At 46.1% G+C, this 20,178-nt stretch overlaps 3 protein-coding genes across 9 annotated transcripts; all 3 read left to right on the plus strand.

Moving 5' to 3' along the window:
- Positions 1-1,746: 1,746 nt before the first annotated feature.
- LOC110487177 (uncharacterized) lies at positions 1,747-6,001 on the plus strand. Its single transcript, XM_036973294.2, has 4 exons — positions 1,747-2,571; positions 2,861-3,047; positions 3,299-4,414; positions 4,665-6,001. Exons 1-4 carry the CDS (start codon positions 2,179-2,181, stop codon positions 5,399-5,401), a joined length of 2,433 nt encoding a protein of 810 aa, XP_036829189.2. The 5' UTR covers positions 1,747-2,178; the 3' UTR covers positions 5,402-6,001.
- Positions 6,002-6,329: 328 nt separating this feature from the next.
- LOC110487325 (uncharacterized) lies at positions 6,330-11,612 on the plus strand. Of its 4 annotated transcripts, none has more exons than XM_036942202.2 (4): positions 6,330-6,625; positions 7,613-7,847; positions 8,934-9,896; positions 10,084-11,612. In XM_036942202.2, exons 1-4 carry the CDS (start codon positions 6,617-6,619, stop codon positions 11,133-11,135), a joined length of 2,259 nt encoding a protein of 752 aa, XP_036798097.2. In that variant the 5' UTR covers positions 6,330-6,616; the 3' UTR covers positions 11,136-11,612. The 4 variants fall into 4 exon arrangements, 3 of the variants coding, with proteins under 3 accessions (XP_036798097.2, XP_090050944.1, XP_090050943.1); XR_016485580.1 differs by having other exon boundaries at positions 6,349-6,625; positions 8,825-9,896; XM_090194818.1 differs by lacking the exons at positions 8,934-9,896; positions 10,084-11,612 and adding an exon at positions 8,607-8,776 and having other exon boundaries at positions 6,349-6,625.
- Positions 11,613-14,339: 2,727 nt separating this feature from the next.
- Positions 14,340-18,224, plus strand: LOC110487317 (uncharacterized). Of its 4 annotated transcripts, none has more exons than XM_036973297.2 (4): positions 14,340-14,621; positions 15,062-15,293; positions 16,394-17,227; positions 17,521-18,224. In XM_036973297.2, exons 1-4 carry the CDS (start codon positions 14,613-14,615, stop codon positions 17,982-17,984), a joined length of 1,539 nt encoding a protein of 512 aa, XP_036829192.2. In that variant the 5' UTR covers positions 14,340-14,612; the 3' UTR covers positions 17,985-18,224. The 4 variants fall into 4 exon arrangements, with proteins under 4 accessions (XP_036829192.2, XP_036829191.2, XP_090051032.1 ...); XM_036973296.2 differs by having other exon boundaries at positions 14,355-14,794; XM_090194906.1 differs by having other exon boundaries at positions 14,358-14,545.
- Positions 18,225-20,178: the final 1,954 nt, after the last annotated feature.

The raw sequence follows: 20,178 nt of genomic DNA on the forward strand, positions 1-20,178 counted from the left end.
GGTCCTCTTCCTGGTCTCAGTGTTACCATGACTCTGTCTGGAGACTGGAGGGAGGAGTCACCAGGTCCTCTTCCTTGTCTCAGTGTTACCATGACTCTGTCTGGAGACTGGAGGGAGGAGTCACCAGGTCCTCTTAATTGTCTCAGTGTTACCATGACTCTGTCTGGAGACTGGAGGGAGGAGTCACCAGGTCATCTTCCTTGTCTCAGTGTTACAATGACTCTGTCTGGAGACTGGAGGGAGGAGTCACCAGGTCCTCTTCCTTGTCTCAGTGTTACCATGACTCTGTCTGGAGACTGGAAGGAGGAGTCACCAGGTCCTCTTCCTTGTCTCAGTGTTACCATGACTCTGTCTGGAGACTGGAGGGAGGAGTCACCAGGTCCTCTTCCTTGTCTCAGTGTTACCATGACTCTGTCTGGAGACTGGAGGGAGGAGTCACCAGGTCCTCTTCCTTGTCTCAGTGTTACCATGACTCTGTCTGGAGACTGGAGGGAGGAGTCACCAGGTCATCTTCCTTGTCTCAGTGTTACAATGACTATGTCTGGAGACTGGAGGGAGGAGTCACCAGGTCCTCTTCCTTGTCTCAGTGTTACCATGACTCTGTCTGGAGACTGGAAGGAGGAGTCACCAGGTCCTCTTCCTTGTCTCAGTGTTACCATGACTCTGTCTGGAGACTGGAGGGAGGAGTCACCAGGTCCTCTTCCTTGTCTCAGTGTTACCATGACTCTGTCTGGAGACTGGAGGGAGGAGTCACCAGGTCCTCTTCCTTGTCTCAGTGTTACCATGACTCTGTCTGGAGACTGGAGGGAGGAGTCACCAGGTCCTCTTCCTTGTCTCAGTGTTACCATGACTCTGTCTGGAGACTGGAGGGAGGAGTCACCAGGTCATCTTCCTTGTCTCAGTGTTACCATGACTCTGTCTGGAGACTGGAGGGAGGAGTCACCAGGTCCTCTTCCTTGTCTCAGTGTTACCATGACTCTGTCTGGAGACTGGAGGGAGGAGTCACCAGGTCCTCTTAATTGTCTCAGTGTCTCAGTGTTCCCTCCAGTCTCCAAACATCCTGTCTGACACCAGACACTTCCAGTCCCCAGCAACATGGGCACCCCTTACAGTTAACATACACTTTATCCACCAAAACAACACAATCCTCTGTCCAATGCCTTTTATTTTTAACCTTTAGTTAATTAGGCAAGTCAGTTTTAAGAACAAATTCTTATTTACAATGACGGCCTACCCCGGCCAAACCCAGACGACTCTGGGCTAATTGGGCTCCAGAGTGGCGCAGCAGTCTAAGACACTGCATCTCAGTGCAAGAGGCGTCACTACAGTCCCTGGTTCATATCCATCATTGTAAATAGCAATTTGTTCTTAACTGACTTGCCTAGTTAATTAAAGGTTACATTTAAAAATATATATATTTTTAAAGTAAATTGCGCCAATAACGGCCCGGGTGTGTTACAGCCTGGAATCGAACCAGGGAATGTAGTGACTCCTCTTGCACTGAGATGCAGTGCCTTAGACCGCTGCACCACTCAGGAGCCCAAACACAATCCTCACTCCTGCTCTGACTCTATTTTAAGGACCTGATCAAAGCCATTGATTAGGAAATAATTAGGTTCATGATATCATTTAGTTACTGTATCCTATTGCAGATATGTATGTTTAATTAATTGACACAACACAGCACATTATCTTCACTTTATTGAAGCTCCCTGATGTTGTTAAGAAACCTGATGAACTGACAGCAGTAGCATACCTACATCATGTGAAGACAGTCAGTGTGGCAATTCTGCATAAGGTATTTGATTGAATAAATCATCACTGCAACAACTTTCAATCTCTCAATTCAACAAACCGTTCAGTACCTATTTGGAAATTCTCTAGTTTTACGTCGTGTTTGTCTTTACACTCGTGTGGCATTTCCGCCACAACAGTAGGTGGCGGTAATGCGCATTTTCAGTTGGTTTGCAAACATTACAAAAAAACAAAACAGCAGAATCAAAAAGGTGAAGAAGAAAATAGGAAGTAGTCGACGAGAAGCTAGCTAGCATGTTTAATATTTAGCTTAGCTGCTTCACTTCAGAATACAGTACTAACTCATTAACAATCTCTTGAACGGATTGTAGCTGTCTTGTCATTGACTACGTGTTGTTGTTGTTGGTACGTGGGTAGGACAATATGAGCGGAGAGAGAGAAACGTTGTTGGATGGAATCGAACAGAGTTTGTGGAATTTAACCGAGAACAATTTACGTTACCTGTGTGAACGCTGTGGAATAGCTGGTCAAGATGGCCTCGACGTTAAAGGGAAGAATTATCGCTCGTTGCGTCGTAAAATAGAAGAATATTGTGAAAGTGATGATTTAATGAAATTAGAGGACCAGGGAATGTCTTGGTTACTTCAACTGCAAAACGACATCAAAACGATACAACGAGATGCTATCCTCAGGCAGTCAGCGCAAGTGGACACACTGGACGGCACCGAGCCAAGCAGAACCGAGAACGAGGGGGGCGCTGAGAGCTCGACAGACCCGGATCCAGAGAGACACATATCACCAGAACGGAGGGAGAAAGTGAGTGACGGGAGTATTAAATCCCAGACGGACACTTCACAGTTACTGGCCAGTAGATCAGAAAACAGATACAGATTAGCTCAGCTTCAGTAGTCTAGAATCGCAGGCTATTTGGCCCGATCTAGGATCAGTTTAGCCTTTTGGATCATAACGAATTAATTATGTACATAAGGGGTGTGGGACCTGATCGTAGATCAGCACCCATACTCTGAGACATTTTATTAATATATAGGCCCAGATCCTTATTACTCTAAGACTACACTGACACACTCTCTATTTTGTACTGTAGGACTCAGAAGACCCATCCTCCAGACAGTCCCCACCCAGTTCTTCAGAACCCCAACTCTCGACGTCATCACCGGGTCCCGACAGCAACCATGGTGACCAGAGGTCAAAACTGGGTAGTCTGCGGATAGTTCTACAAAAAGTTGTTGTCGTCAAGGAGGAGGAAGACGACTGGGATTGTTGTGTTACAGGTAAGTGATTAGATGTGTTAAGATGAGATGTACTTTAATGTCCATTAACTTAGAACACTTTGTGTTAGTTTTTGTGTTAGTGCTGGATGGAACGAAAGACTGCACAGTCTGTAGATAATTAAGCCTTGGGACAGGATGTACAAGTACACCCACTGGACAGGACATTATTCCCCAGGACCAAACGAAGAATAACAACATGAGCTGGAGTCACTTGCCTCTGTTCCTTATTCTCCCCCATCTCTGTCCCACAGGTGAGAGTCCCAACCAACCGTCTGCCAGTGAATATAGTCCCTCTTCATCGGAAGAACCAGAACATTCCGAATCCGAAGATCCTGAACATTCCGAATACGAAGATCCTGAACATTCCGAATCGGAAGAACCTGAACAACGACGAGCGAAACGCAAAACTAAGACTCACAGCTGCCTAGCGTGTGGGAGGAAGTTTGTCTCCTTGTACACACTAAGGAGACACCAGAACAGGACACACACAGGAGAGGAGACGGAGAACAGGACACACACAGGAGAGGAGACAGAGAAGAGTAAAAGACAGAGTCCTGCTTCAGGAGAACCTGAACAACAGAAGAGGAAATGGGGAGTCAGGAAGACCCACTCCTGCCCCGAGTGTGGGAGACACTGCCCATCGTTATCAGCACTGAAGGTCCACCAGAGAATCCACACCGGAGAGAAGCCTTACCTCTGCTCTGAGTGTGGGAAGGGCTTCACTTATCAAAGTAGCTTGAGATTACACCAGAAGAAAGACTCAGCCGACAAGGTGACCTGCTGCTGTGGACAAGAGTTCTCCTCAAAGTGCGTTCTGGAGGTTCACTTGAAGACGGACACGGGAGCCAAGCCTTACACCTGCTGTGTGTGTGGCAAAGGGTTCGGTAAAAAAGAACGGCTGAAAGAACACCAGCGATCCCACACAGGAGAGATGCCTTACTCTTGCTCGTTCTGTGGCAAGGGTTACTACCAAAAACCGGCTTGGAAAGCCCACGAGCGAACGCACACCGAGGAGAAGCCCCTGTGCTCCGTGTGCGGACGGACCTTCTCTAATAAGACTACGTTAAAAGTCCACCAGCGAACACACACAGGAGAGAAGCCTTTCCTCTGCTCTGAGTGTGGCAAGGGCTTCCTCAGTAAAGCATACCTGACGACCCACCAGCGATTCAACTGTTCCGGGGGAGAAGAACGACGACGAGCGAAGAGGTTTCACAAGTGTCCGGACTGTGGGAAGGAGTTCACACAAGCAAACAAACTGGAGAGACACATGAGAACACATACAGGAGAGAGGCCTTACCAGTGCTCTGTGTGTGGGATGAGGTTCAACCAGAAAGGGAATCTCAAAACGCATTTTAAAGTGCACACAGGTGAGTGTTCTCCTTTACCGTTAATACATCCTGATAGACTACTAGCTACTACTAACTGTCAGTGATCCAAACCATGTTGTTTAAAACAACATGTAAACCATGACTTAGTATACTCATCCACACCTTAACAATAACATTGTTCCATGTTGCATTGGTTGAGTCCCAAACGACACCCTATTCATCTATAGTGCACTACTTTTGACCAGGGCCCATATGGGCCCACTGAGTTTCCCTGTGTCTGTCTATACAGGAGTGGATCCCAGTTTAGTGGCTGACATGGAGACTCCCTCTGAACAACCTCGGGACAACAGACGTAAAGCTGGGAGGCCACAACGCTGCCTCCATCAGCATGACGAGGAGGGAACCCAGAACCTACCGGCACCACAAACCCACCACCTCTCGGCACCACAGAGGGAGGGAACCCAAAACCTACCGGCACCACAAACCCACCACCTCCCGGCACCACAGAGGGAGGGAACCCAAAACCTCCCGGCACCACAGAGGGAGGGAACATCCCACCACATCTCGGCACCACAGAAAACCACCATGTCCCCCAGGGGAGAAAAACACTATCTCTGCCCTGAATGTGGCAAGACTTACACCCGGGAATACGACCTCCGAGTCCACCTCAGAACGCACACGGGAGAGCGACCGTACCAGTGCGATGAATGCGGAAAGACTTTTGTTCGGAAACAAGGGCTCCGTCAACACCGACGGTCACACGCTCCCAAGCCCATGGGACCGACCCGTCAGTTAGGCAGGCCCGTCAGCATGGGTTCCAGTAGCAGGAGACCGAACCAGTCACCCAGGATGGGAAGCTCCAAGCAGCAGTTGTCCAGGGTTGATAAAGCCACGCCTCCGTTCTCTAGTGTAGAGAGACCCATGCCGTTGCACACAGTGGAGAGACCCATGCCTTTACATCGAGTGGAGAGACCCATGCCGTTACCAGACATGGAGAGAGAACACTGGCAGTACTGGCATCTTTAAACTCCATGGCTATGGTCTGCATCCTATTCCCTATGTAGTGCACTGCTTTTGACCAGGGCTCATGGACCAAATGTGTAGTGCACTATAAATGGAATAGGGTGCCATTTTGGACATTGCACGTCTCTCATGACTAAACAGAACTGTTATTTTTGCTTCCGTTTGTGTGTGTGTGTGTGTTGTTGCTTCCTCATTTGTGGTCAGTATAATAATCATTACCGCTGAGCGAGATAATCTTGCCAACTGTAGTTATAGTAACGTACATATTTTTAAATCAACAAAAAAATGAAGCGATTGCATTTTTGTCCACTCTAGTGTTTTAAAAAAAATATTTAAAAAAAAGTTATTTTACATATTGAAGCTGTAATGATGCAACAATAAGAATCCACAGAGACGTGTCATAATGCCAGTATCAAACGGTCCGCCCTTTTTCTATATGCCTTATAACACAGCATTTTGATTTCATTGACAGTATAAGCAGAGATGGCTAAGTTGTCAGAGGTGTCATCTGTTGTCTTTACACTTCAACCTGGACTGTGTGTGTGTGTGTTGCTTCCTCATCTGTGATCAGTACAATAAAGTCTACTGTGTTGTGTAAGATAATCATTCCAACTGTAGTTGTCGTCCTGTGCATATTTTAAATCAACAAAAATTAGGTGTTTGCATTTTAGTCCTTGTGTGTTTTTTTTCTATATCTTATGTTACTGATCGAAGTGGTCATGATACTAAGAAATCCACAGTGGCTTGCATGTCATAATGCCATGGACCAATAAATTAACATTGGGAGGAGGGGGGGGACGTATTTCTCTCTTTATTACCTTTATCTATAAAAACGTTTTAACTTCAAAAACGGTCAGGCAGCTACGTTGCAAGAGAGTTGTACTCTTATTATTGTATGTGTTCTCCAGACCGCATGAGGGCGCTACAGCACAAACACAAGACAACCTCATACCAGAAGTAGGAAGCCAAACTGAGTTCCGACAGTTTACCGAACTTCACTTATAACATCTCATCGTTCAAAAAACACTTTTGCAGAAAGAAAAAAATAATAATGGAAAAGGAAGACCGCAGCTATTGATTAAATAGCCTCAGGCGTTGGTATTTCTCAGCCTCCATCCAACGAGACTCGAGGTTACGATCAACAACATTGCAAGTCATCATTATACATTTTAAACTCAACTAGTTTTCTAGTTATCTCAGGGATTAAATCCCTATGCTATGGACGAGGTAAGAATCTGAATGTGTGCTCGCCATATCTCTTTTCTGCAGTCTGCTCCGGGGTTGCTATACCAAATGTTGTGGCTAGTTAGTAAATCAAAGTTGCTCAGTATTTTATAGACTACAGTGAACGGTAGCAACATCAGTAACGTTACTAGATGACTATGTTGCAGCTCGCTCATATAATGTTTTCTAGTAAGGTAGCGTAGCTAGTTAACTAATAACCTAACCAATAATAACATGACCAATAACATTTGATATCAATCAATGCAAACCAAAATACACCAGCTACTGTTGATTGTATTGTCATTCATCTAGCTAGCTAGTTAACTAACTAGCTAGATGAATGACAATACAATCAACAGTAGCTGGTGTATTTTGGTTTGCATTGATTGATATCAAATGTTATTGGTCACATACACATAGCGGGGTGACTATGGGGGTGACTATGTTGTGGCTCGGGTGGTTGATGTCCTCAATGATATTTTTGGCCTTCCTGTGACATCGGGTGCTGTAGGTGTCCTGGAGGGCAGGCAGTGTGCCCCTGATGATGCGTTAGGTAGACCGCACCACCCTCTGGAGAGCCCTACAGTTGCGGGCGGTGCAGTTGCCGTACCAGGCGGTTATACAGCTCGACAGGATGCTCTCAATTGTGCATCTGTAAAAGTTTGTGAGGGTCTTCGGGACCAAGACAAATTTCTTCAGCCTCCTGAGGTTGAAGAGGCGCTGTTGTGCCTTCTTCACCACACTGTGTGTGTGTGTGTGGACCATTTCAGATGGTCAGGGATGTGTACGCCGAGCGACTTGAAGCTTTCCACTGATAGTTCCTAAACCAGTTCTACTTAGCTGGAAAGGTTTATTTCAGAGAGAAGTTGTATTTTGTTCCATAGCAAACAAAAAAATTGCCTTGCTGTTAAGGATGGTGTCATATTGCTTAGTCCATCTTTCATAATGTAGCTTGTTGTGAAAACTGCGCTGTAACTCTTCATCATATAGGACTCTGAAGACCCGTCCAGCCCGTCTCCATCCTGCTCCACTGAACCCCAACCCACGGTGTCCCCGGGTCCTGACCGGAACCATGGCGACCAGGAGGACAGTAACCATGGTGATCAGAAAGACACACCGCAGGGTCAGGAGAGGGTTACTGTGAGTCTGGACATCAACAGTGAAACACCAACATTTAATATCGTAGTCAAAGAAGAAGAAGAAGACTGGGAACTAGATAATACAGGTGGGTAGCTGGAGCCAGGCTAACTTGGGATGGGTCCCAAAGGGAATACTAATCCCTATCTAGTACACTACAGTTGACCAGAATGGCACCCTATTCCCTATATAGTGCACTACTGTTGACAAGGGCCCTATTCCCTCTCTAGTCCACTACTGTTGACCAGAATGGCACCCTATTCCTTATATAGTGCACTACTGTTGACCAGAATGGCACCTTATTCCCTATCTCGTCCACTACTGTTGACCAGAATGGCACCTTATTCCCTATCTCGTCCACTACTGTTGACCAGAATGGCACCTTATTCTCTATCTCGTCCACTACTGTTGACCAGAATGGCACCTTATTCCCTATCTCGTCCCCTACTGTTGACCAGAATGGCACCTTATTCCCTTATCTCGTCCACTACTCTTGACCAGAATGGCACCTTATTCCCTTATCTCGTCCACTACTCTTGACCAGAACCCTATGGCTATGGTCAAAAGGAGTGCACTTTATAGGGTGCCTTTTGGGGAGCTGTCTTGGATTGCCATCAATCCTGCAACAGGAGAAGCACAGGAGATGTTGTAAAATAAGGGAGAACCCCGGTAGGTCTGCATATGCACACTGAGTCTGACTCAGTCTCACTGACTATATCTGTCCTGTCTCATCCCCACAGGAGAGAGTCCCAGCCATCACTCTGAAGCCGGGGAGAGACCCTCTACATCAGGAGAACCTGAGTCTGACTCAGTCTCACTGACTATCTGTCCTGTCTCATCCCCACAGGAGAGAGTCCCAGCCATCACTCTGCAGCTGGGGAGAGACCCTCTACATCAGGAGAACCTGAGTCTGACTCAGTCTCACTGACTATATCTGTCCTGTCTCATCCCCACAGGAGAGAGTCCCAGCCAACACTCTGCAGCCGGGGAGAGACCCTCTACATCAGGAGAACCTGAGTCTGACTCAGTCTCACTGACTATATCTGTCCTGTCTCATCCCCACAGGAGAGAGTCCCAGCCATCACTCTGCAGCCGGGGAGAGACCCTCTATATCAGGAGAACCTGAGTCTGACTCAGTCTCACTGACTATATCTGTCCTGTCTCATCCCCACAGGAGAGAGTCCCAGCCATCACTCTGCAGCCGGGGAGAGACCCTCTATATCAGGAGAACCTGAACAACACCAGATGAAACGCAGAACGAGGCAGAAAAAGACCCACCCATGCCCAGATTGTGGGAAATACTGTCAGACATTATCGGCGCTACAAATACACATGAGAACCCACACAGGAGAGAAGCCTTACGCTTGCTTTGTGTGTAAGAAAACATTCATTATTAGACAAGCTTTGAAAACACACCAGCGAACACACACAGGAGAGAAGCCTTATACCTGCTCCGAGTGTGGCAAGGGCTTCGCTCATCAATGTAGTTTGAGATACCATCAAAAGAGGAATTCTGAACAGATTAAAACAGACCCGAATGAGAAGATGACCTGCTGTTGTGGACAAGAGTTCTCCTCAAAGTGCGTTCTGGAGGTTCACTTGAAGACGGACACGGGAGCCAAGCCTTACACCTGCTGTGTGTGTGGCAAGAGGTTCAATAAAGAATCATTGAAAGAACACCAGCGATCTCACACAGGAGAGATGCCTTACTCTTGCTCTTTCTGTGGCAAGGGTTACTATCACAAACCGGCTTGGAAAGCCCACGAGCGAACGCACACCGAGGAGAAGCCCCTGTGCTCCGTGTGCGGACGGACCTGCTCTAGTAAGTATACGTTAAAAGTCCACGAGCGAACGCACACAGGAGAGATGCCTTTCCTCTGCTCTGAGTGTGGCAAGGGCTTCATCAGTAAAGGACTCCTGATGACCCACGAGCGATTCAACTGTTCCGGGGGAGAAGAACGACGGCAACCGAAGAGGTTTCACAAGTGTCCGGACTGTGGGAAGGAGTTCACACAAGCAAACAAACTAGAGAGACACATGAGAACACATACAGGAGAGAGGCCTTACCAGTGCTCTGTGTGTGGGATGAGGTTCAACCAGAAAGGGAATCTCAAAACGCATTTTAAAGTGCACACAGGTGAGTGTCCTCCTTTACCGTTAATACATCCTGATGGACTACTAGCTACTACTAACTGTCAGTGATCCAAACCATGTTGTTTAAAACAACATGTAAACCATGACTTAGTATACTCATCCACATCTTAACAATAACATTGTTGCATTGTGTCTCTCCTTTCTCTCTGTCCGTTTTGTCTGTCATGCAGGCAGGGATCCCAGTTTGCTGCCTGACATGGACATGAGGACGACTTCTTCAGAAGCAGCGAAACAGCCTCCGGATAACAGACATAGTGTTGGGAAACCACAACAATTCCTGAATCAGATTGGCAAGGAGGGAACCCACAACCTTCCGGCACCACAAACCTACAACCATCCGGCACCACAAACCCACCACCTCCCGGCACCACAAACCCACAACCTACCGGCACCACAAACCCACAACCTACCGGCACCACAAACCCACAACCTACCGGCACCACAAACCCACCACCTCCCGGCACCACAAACCCACCACCTCCCGGCACCACAAACCCACCACCTCCCGGCACCACAAACCCACAACCTACCGGCACCACAAACCCACAACCTACCGGCACCACAAACCCACAACCTACCGGCACCACAAACCCACAACCATCCGGCACCACAAACCCACAACCATCCGGCACCACAAACCTACAACTATCCGGCACCACAAACCCACAACCTACCGGCACCACAAACCCACAACCATCCGGCACCACAAACACACAACCAACCGGCACCACAAACCCACAACCAACCGGCACCACAAACCCACAACCATCCGGCACCACAAACCCACAACCATCCAGTACCACAAACCCACAACCTTCCGGCAGCAGCGCAGAGGGGGGGAAGCCACCACCTCCCGGCAGCGCAGAGGGAGGGAAGCCACCACCTCCCGGCAGCGCAGAGGGAGCCACAGAAACCCACCATGTTCCCCAGGGGAGAAAAACACTATCTCTGCCCTGAATGTGGCAAGACTTACACCCGGGAATACGACCTCCGAGTCCACCTCAGAACGCACACGGGAGAGAGACCGTACCAGTGTTATGACTGCGGGAAGGCCTACGCCCGGAAAAACAATCTCCAACAACACCGGCGGTCGCATGCTCCCAAGCCCACGGGACCGACCCGCCATTTAGGCAGACCACCCAGGGTGGGCTCTAGTAGTGGAAGGTCCAACCAATCACCCAGGGTAGGAAGAGCTAAGCAAAAAATGCATACATCAATGTAGATGTGAGAGACTCATGCCCTTACCGCAGATGGAGAGAGGACACTGGCAGTTCTGGCACCTTTAAACACGGGGCTGGGTCCATATCTTCATCCCAAATGGCACCCTATTCCCTATATAGTGCACTACTTTTGACCAATGCCCATATGGGGACCTTTAAGGGCTCTGCCTGAAATGCAGTGCACTATATAGGGAATAGGGTGCTATTTTGGACACTCACAATGCCTCTTATGACTACAGAATCGTTATTCTTTCTGGTGTGTGCTCGCGCGTCAGTATGCATGTATTTGTGTGTGTTGTGATCAGTACAATACAGTCCACTGTGTTGTGTAAGATAATCATACTATGTAATCCTGTGCATTTTATTTCTTGTTTATTTTACATATATCTTATTTTACTTATTGAAGCTATCGTGATACTAAGAAATAACTTGCATTTCATATAACGCCATGGTCCAATAAATGAACATTTGGGGAAAAACGTCGCTCCTTTATTACCCCTTATCCAGGGCACGATACACCGACGTCACAGATGCGCGACTCTTTCGGGCGGCAGTAAGGAAGCCATCGCGATCTGCTCTCGTTCAACATCGGCTGGATTTACGTATTTATTACTTCTAAACAAAATAAACTTTTTGGTGTTCTTATAGGCTTACAATGATGTTTTGATTATTTCTTTAACAGTCGCTAAGATTATATTTGGTTGTGATCTTAGCAAAATTACTATTTTGGGATGTAGCAGTTGTTAGCTAGAATGCTAACGCTCATTGATTATAACCTGTCCCAAAAGCTAGCCAAAAGAGACATTTTACTGGTTTAAGTGTTTAAGTATAATGCAGTTGATTTGTGATGATGACACAAACACTCAATTAATCAGGACATTCATATGAGCCTTAAAATCCAAGTATAATCCAAAAGTAGTGTGAAATGCACTCATAAGCAACATGTAGATAGATGCTTTTTTTTTGCTGGCGTTCTATAAGAACTCCCTCTTGTTCCATAAGAACTCCCTCTTGTTCTATAAGAACTCCCTCTTGTTCCATAAGAACTCCCTCTTGTTCTATAAGAACACTCCCTCTTGTTCCATAAGAACTCCCTCTTGTTCTATAAGAACTCCCTCTTGTTCCATAAGAACTCCCTCTTGTTCTATAAGAACTCCCTCTTGTTCCATAAGAACTCCCTCTTGTTCCATAAGAACTCCCTCTTGTTCTATAAGAACTCCCTCTTGTTCTATAAGAACTCCCTCTTGTTCCATAAGAACTCCCTCTTGTTCCATAAGAACTCCCTCTTGTTCCATAAGAACTCCCTCTTGTTCCATAAGAACTCCCTCTTGTTCCATAAGAACTCCCTCTTGTTCTATAAGAACTCCCTCTTGTTCCATAAGAACTCCCTCTTGTTCTATAAGAACTCCCTCTTGTTCTTCCACCAACTTGCGTACGTCGCCCTCGTGCGGCAATGTTTTCAAACAGAAAGGGGTCTGTCTATAAAACATTTAAATTCAGAAGCGGTCAGATAGCTAGCTACATGTAACTACCAGAATAAAGAAAACACCAATATAAGATGTGTTCTTAATAGGACGCTGGGTTACCACGAGCAGTTAGAACATCTTCAATGCACCTTGGCATAAATTCTACACGTGTCTGGAACTCTATTGGAGGGATGTGACACCATTCTTCCACAAGAAATTACATCATGTTTTGTTGATGGTGGTGGTGGAAAACACTGGCTCTGGCCTTGCTGCAGAATCTCCCATACCTGTTCAACTGGGTTGAGATCTGGTGACTGAGACGGCCATGGCATATGGTTTACATTGTTTTCATGCTCATCAAACCCTTCAGTGACCACTCGTTCTCTGTGGATGAGCTAATTGTAATTCTCGAAGAAGTCACTGCCATCAGCATTTAAATGATTCACCATAGGTTTCGGCCAGGGCTCTCCAACCTTGTTCCTGGAGAGCAACCCTCCTATAGGTTTTCACTCCAACCCCAGTTGTAACTAACCAGATTCAGCTCATCAACAAGCTAATTATTAGAATCAGGTGCGCTACCTGAAGGTTGTAGCAAAAACATACAGGACGGAACAGTGTTGGAGAGGCCTGGTTTAAACATACAGGACAGAACAGTGTTGGAGAGGCCTGGTTTAAACCTACAAGAAGGAACAGTGTTGGAGAGGCCTGGTTTAAACATACAGGACAGAACAGTGTTGGAGAGGCCTGGTTTAAACCTACAGGACGGAACAGTGTTGGAGAGGCCTGGTTTAAACCTACAGGACGGAACAGTGTTGGAGAGGCCTGGTTTAAACCTACAGGACAGAACAGTGTTGGAGAGGCCTGGTTTAAACCTACAGGACAGAACAGTGTTGGAGAGCCCTGGTTTAAACCTACAGGACGGTAGCTCCCCAGGAACAGGGTTGGAGAGCCCTGGTTTAAACCTACAGGATGGTAGCTCCCCAGGAACAGGGTTGGAGAGCCCTGGTTTAAACCTACAGGACGGTAGCTCCCCAGGAACAGGGTTGGAGAGCCCTGGTTTAAACCTACAGGATGGTAGCTCCCCAGGAACAGGGTTGGAGAGCCCTGGTTTAAACCTACAGGACGGTAGCTCCCCAGGAACAGGGTTGGAGAGCCCTGGTTTAAGATGATCACTCAAAATGGCTGTAAGGAGGGACAAGTGTTTGCAGGTATTTCTTTTTTTCCTTTCAATTAAGACAGAGATCCTTACTAATGAGTGACCTTTATTCGTCAATCAAGTACAAGGGTGGAGCGAAAACCTGCAGACACTCGGCCCTCAGCGAAATGAGTTTGACACGTGCTCTAAGGCAGCGTTTCCCAAAACCATGCCAGGAACAAGCATCCTACATCATAACATCATTTGTGTCCCTCATTTCCTCAAGAGTTTCACTCCAACACTCAGACATATTTTACAATATATTTGTGTTTAGTGAGTCTGCCAGACCAGAGGCAGGAATGACCAGGGATGTTATCTTGATACATGCGTGTCTTGAACCATTGTCCTGTCCTGCTAAGCATTCAAAATGTAATGAGTACTTTTGGGTGTCAGGGAAAATGTGTGGAGTAAAAAGTCCATGATTTGGAGTAAAAGGTGGTCAAAAATGTAAAGTACAGATACCCCCAAAAACTACTTATGTAGTACTTCAAAGTATTCACACTGCACCACTGCAAGAAATCCTAAATCTATTGCCTTTAACTTCCAGAGCGCATGTCGGCGCTAACCCGGAAGTAGGAAGCCAACGAGAGTTTGACAGTTTATTTAAATGTACAACATTGTAACGTTAGCATTGCTATTTGTAAAAAAGAATACAGTAACTTTCGATTAAATATTCTCAGGTGTTGGTATTTCCCATCCTACATCCAACGATACGCGAGGTTACGACCTACAGCATTGGCAGTCATCATAAGTTAAAACTAAACTAGATTTATATCTTAATTTATCAGTTAGCTAGCTAGCTCAGGGATTGATTTACAATGGAAGAGGTAGTAATCTGAACATGTGCTAGCCACATCACTTTTCTGCTCTGCAAACTGCTCGTTTGTTGCTATACCAAATGGTGCGGCTAGCTTGCAAGTCGAGTTGCTCAACGCATGCTAGTAACAGCAGTACTAGCTAGCTACGTTTGTGTTGCTTGATGATGCGACTTTGTTTTCTAGTAGGTATCTAACGTTAGCTAACTGGCCAGTGCTAGCTAGCTAGGTGAATGAAAATACAATAAATTAGCTGCTGTAATTTGGTTTGCATTGATTGATCGTTTTTAAACCAAGTATTTTTAGTTTGAACGGTTTCTTTACTGAGAAATGGTAATTTCTATAACAAGCAGAGACATTGCCTTGCTGTTGAGGATGGTGTCATATTGCTTAGTCCATCTTTCATAAGGTAGCTTGTTGTGAAAACTGCGCTGTAACTCTTCATCATATAGAACTCTGAAGACCCGTCCAGCCCGTCTCCATCTTGCTCCACCAAAACCCAACCCACGGTGTCCCCGGGTCCTGACAGGAACCATGGTGACCAGGAGGACAGTAACCATGGTGATCAGAAAGACACACCGCAGGGTCAGGAGAGGGTTACTGTGAGTCTGGACATCAACAGTGAAACACCAACATTTAATATCGTAGTCAAAGAAGAAGAAGACTGGGAACTAGATAATACAGGTGGGTAGCTGGAGCCAGGCTAACTTGGGATGGGTCCCAAAGGGAATACTAATCCCTATCTACTACACTGCTCTCTATGGTCCATCGGGCTCTAATCAGAAGTGGTGCACTATATAGGGAATAGGGTGGCATGATTTGGGACTCAGTCTTGTGTGTTGCCATAAATATGAGAATGGGAATAGCACGGGAGGTGGTGTAAAACAATGGAGAAACCCAGTAGGTATGTACAATAAACTTAGACTCAGTCCCAGCCATCACTCTGCAGGCGAGGAGATGCCCTCAACATCAGGAGAACCTGAGTCTGACTCAGTCTCACTGACTATCTGTCCTGTCTCATCCCTACAGGAGAGAGTCCCAGCTATCACTCTGCAGCCGGGGAGAGACCCTCTATATCAGGAGAACCTGAGTCTGACTCAGTCTCACTGACTATCTGTCCTGTCTCATCCCTACAGGAGAGAGTCCCAGCTATCACTCTGCAGCCGGGGAGAGACCCTCTATATCAGGAGAACCTGAGTCTGACTCAGTCTCACTGACTATATCTGTCCTGTCTCATCCCTACAGGAGAGAGTCCCAGCCATCACTCTGCAGGCGAGGAGATGCCCTCAACATCAGGAGAACCTGAGTCTGACTCAGTCTCACTGACTATCTGTCCTGTCTCATCCCTACAGGAGAGAGTCCCAGCCATCACTCTGCAGCCGGGGAGAGTCCCTCTACATCAGGAGAACCTGAGTCTGACTCAGTCTCACTGACTATCTGTCCTGTCTCATCCCCACAGGAGAGAGTCCCAGCCATCACTCTGCAGCCGGGGAGAGTCCCTCTACATCAGGAGAACCTGAGTCTGACTCAGTCTCACTGACTATCTGTCCTGTCTCATCCCCACAGGAGAGAGTCCCAGCCATCACTCTGCAGCCGGGGAGAGTCCCTCTACATCAGGAGAACCTGAGTCTGACTCAGTCTCACTGACTATATCTGTCCTGTCTCATCCCCACAGGAGAGAGTCCCAGCCATCACTCTGCAGCCGGGGAGAGTCCCTCTACATCAGGAGAACCTGAGTCTGACTCAGTCTCACTGACTATATCTGTCCTGTCTCATCCCCACAGGAGAGAGTCCCAGCCATCACTCTGCAGCCGGGGAGAGTCCCTCTACATCAGGAGAACCTGAACAACACCAGATGAAACGCAGAACGAGGCAGAAAAAGACCCACCCATGCCCAGATTGTGGGAAACACTGCCAGACATTATCGGCACTACAAATACACATGAGAACCCACACAGGAGAGAAGCCTTACACCTGCTCTGAGTGTGGGAAGGGCTTCACTCATCAGTGTAGTTTGAGATGCCACCACCTGAAGAAACACTCTGAACAGATTAAAACTGACCCGGATGACACGATTGGCTGCTGCTGTGGACAAGAGTTCTCTTCCAAGAATGTTCTGGAGGTTCACTTGAAGACAAACACTGGAGACAAGCCTTACACCTGCTGTGTGTGTAAGAAGACCTTTACTCATAAAGCATTACTGAAAGTACACCAGCGATCCCACACAGGAGAGAAGCCTTTCTCTTGCTCTCTGTGTGAGAAGAGTTTTACTCAAAAAGGAAACTTGACAACACACGAGAAGTCGCACGCCGGAGAGAAACACCCTTGCTCAGTCTGTGGAAAGAGTTTCACTCAGAAAGGCTATCTGAAGATTCATCAGCGGCTTCACTGTTCCGAAGGGGAGTTGAGTTCCTCTGTATCAAGAGCACTTGAACACCGACAGAGGAGAGCCAAGGCGACTCACAGATGCCCAGACTGTGGGAAGGAGTTCCCTCAAACATATTACCTGGACAGACACATGAGAACACACACAGGAGAGAGGCCTTACCAGTGCTCTGTGTGTGGGATGAGTTTCACGCAGAAAGGAAATTTAAAAACGCATCAGAAAGTGCACACTGGTGAGAACACGTTATGCTGTCATTGATTTATTATTAATTAATCATGATTGATGATGACAGCCTACACTCCTAACAGCTTCACATTAGCACGTTGCATTAGCTTCACATAGCACGTTGCATGTAAACTTTAATGGAAGTGGTAGGACCCTGGTTTGCAAGCTACAAATAGTGTGTGGGCTACAGAGTGAAAAGAAAAAATGAAATGGCATTAAAACAAATAGGGCATTTAAATGACATTAAAACAACTAGGAAATAGGGTATCTGAAACAGCTCACCCTGTTTCTTTCCCACAGGAGATTATCCCAGCTCCTGGTCCACTGGTGAGGGGAGTCCCTGTACATCGGGAGAAGCGGAACAACACCAGGAGAACCACGCGGACGTCACATCTCACGGCTGCCTCGTGTGCGGCGAGGAACACTCTAACCTCCCAGAACTACACAAACACATGAGATCTCACACGGGAGAAAAGTGCCTCGCCTGCCCTGTGTGTGGCAAGACTTACCCCAGAGAATTTGACCTCAAAGTCCACCTCAGAACACACACAGGAGAGAAACCTCACGAGTGCATTGAATGCGGCAAGAGCTTCGTTCGTAAACAAGGGCTCCGGCAGCACCAGAGGACACATGACGCCAAGCCCATCGGACCGACCCGCCAGTTAGGCAGGCCAAAGCAGTTAACCAGGGCTCAAATGTCCAAGAAAGTGCCTAAGATGGAGAGTGATACGGAAATGCAGGACTGCCAGTACTATGACAATTAGCCGCGACTTTGTCTCTGAAGCTGTGTCTGTGTTGTCGCCATCTCTGATCAGTTAGATAATGATGCTAACTCTCACTCATCTCATCAATCAACATATTATGATCAACAAAATGGGGGGGGGGGCGATTTTTCATCAATGCTGTGATGGTGCTAAGAAATCAACCGTGACTTGTAGCCCACTTATGAAATGTTCCTCACTGAGAATAACCATGTCATGATTAATAAAGTAGCATTCTGGTTATGGTTCCCGTTGTCTTTCCCTCCAGCTCAGATGGTGGCAGTAATGTCCAGGCAGGAGAGGACCTGAAGGACACAAGGAAGTAGTAATGTAGCTAGCTAAGCTAACGTTATGAAGCGGTTGTTTACGTTCTCACTTCACTGACTAACGTTAGCTTGCAACTAGCTAGTGTAACCTTTCTTTGAGCTGAACGCAACAAGGAAAGAACAACATTTTTGTTCTTCGTAGCAAAGCCAGCAACGGTGGATTAACGCAGGCACAGCGTCCTTCTCGAGATAATGTCGAGTTCATTCACAATGCAGGAGGTTAGCTAACGTCAGCTAGGTAGCTAACTAGTTGGAGCCATAGATGTCCTATTAAAATATCCTATTAAATTACACGAGGGGCTACGCCATAAACCCTCAAAGTTCCATAGTGGAGCCAAAATGGCAGCCATCTTGGTCAGGGAGAAATACAAAACCAGTCTTAATTGGTATGAAAGGCAGTAGGGGATGCATTTCCTGCTTTTACTGATGCAGGAAAATACAAGTAAGGCATGTGATGTATCAGAAATGGTGTCATAAATTACATTCAACCTAAAATGATTGGTTATAATTATAAATACCTGTTATACAGGTTTTATACAAATGTTCTGTATAAATTGTCTCTAAAATATTTGCAAACAGACCATAAATGTCTCCATTTTTTATTTATTGGAAAGCTGTGACTGCTATTATATCATACAATATTAGTACTTGTCGCATTTACAAGTTGTCTAGTTAATTTAAACAATTGATGTAATCATTCCTGTAAAACTGCCTGGCTAGCGAGCTAACACATATACAGTGCAGATACATTATTCACATTAGGTGAGATTCTACATGTTATTCTGTGTGTAACTCACAGAGATTAGATTAGGTGAGATTCTACATGTTATTCTGGGTGTAACTCACAGAGATTAGATTAGGTGAGATTCTACATGTTATTCTGGGTGTAACTCACAGAGATCCTATTTAATTAGATTAGGTGAGATTCTGCATGTTATTCTGGGTGTAACTCACAGAGATCCTATTCAATTAGATTAGGTGAGATTCTACAAGTTATTCTGGGTGTAACTCACAGAGATCCTATTCAATTAGATTAGGTGAGATTCTACATGTTATTCTGGGTGTAACTCACTGAGATCCTATTCAATTAGATTAGGTGAGATTCTGGGTGTAACTCACAGAGATCCTATTCAATTAGATTAGGTGAGATTCTGCACGTTATTCTGGGTGTAAGAACCTGTGACGGAAACCATGACTGCTAGACTGTAAGTCAGGTTTAGGGTCATTTGAATTGAAGGCAGTCAATTCAGGAAGTGATTTGAATGTAAAATGGAAAAACTTTATTTAATTTTTTTATTCATCTTTTATTTTTCAACTTATTGAGAAGTCATTGAAAATAGATGCTTTTTCTTTCAATTATTGAATTGGAATGTCAGTTTACATCCTGAAAGGATTGACTTAAACTCAAATTGAACCCAACCCAGGTGTAAGTGGTTATGAGTGACTGAAAGTCTGGTTTATCACACATAGTTTAGCACAGCTCAACATTAGTAACGTTACATCATGGAACACTTCGCATCAAAGAAACAACTGTACCGGTACGCCCCTGTATATAGCCTCGCTATTGTTATTTTACTGCTGCTCTTTAATTATTTGTTACATTTTTTTTGTGTGTGTATTTTTTCTTAACTGAATTGTTGGTTAATTAAGGGCTTGTAAGTACGCGTTTCACTGTAAGGTCTACTACACCTGTTGTATTCGGCGCATGTAACAAATAACATTTGATTTGATTTGACAATGGCAGCACTACTATCTCTGCCCTCTTTCAGAAGTGTGCACGTCGTCACGACCCCTCGTGCATTTAAAGCCATTGGATTGGTGCAAGCATGGCTCGAGGGAGTTTCCACCATATTCCTTTTCCACCAATCCAT

This window comes from Oncorhynchus mykiss, chromosome 13 (assembly GCF_057628025.1).
Source record: "Oncorhynchus mykiss isolate SJ-2025 chromosome 13, ASM5762802v1, whole genome shotgun sequence".
NCBI classification, from domain to species: Eukaryota; Metazoa; Chordata; class Actinopteri; order Salmoniformes; family Salmonidae; genus Oncorhynchus; species Oncorhynchus mykiss.

Coding starts and splice junctions, on each gene's coding strand:
- LOC110487317 (XM_036973296.2), top strand. CDS start 14,774: ATGATGCGACTTTGTTTTCTA. Junction 14,795..15,061: donor TGATGCGACTTTGTTTTCTA/GTAGGTATCTAA, acceptor TTCATCATATAG/AACTCTGAAGACCCGTCCAG. Junction 15,294..16,393: donor CTGGGAACTAGATAATACAG/GTGGGTAGCTGG, acceptor TCATCCCCACAG/GAGAGAGTCCCAGCCATCAC.
- LOC110487177 (XM_036973294.2), top strand. CDS start 2,179: ATGAGCGGAGAGAGAGAAACGTTGTTGGATGGAATCGAACAGAGTTTG. Junction 3,048..3,298: donor CTGGGATTGTTGTGTTACAG/GTAAGTGATTAG, acceptor TCTGTCCCACAG/GTGAGAGTCCCAACCAACCG. Junction 4,415..4,664: donor GCATTTTAAAGTGCACACAG/GTGAGTGTTCTC, acceptor CTGTCTATACAG/GAGTGGATCCCAGTTTAGTG.
- LOC110487325 (XM_036942202.2), top strand. Junction 7,848..8,933: donor CTGGGAACTAGATAATACAG/GTGGGTAGCTGG, acceptor TCATCCCCACAG/GAGAGAGTCCCAGCCATCAC. Junction 9,897..10,083: donor GCATTTTAAAGTGCACACAG/GTGAGTGTCCTC, acceptor TCTGTCATGCAG/GCAGGGATCCCAGTTTGCTG.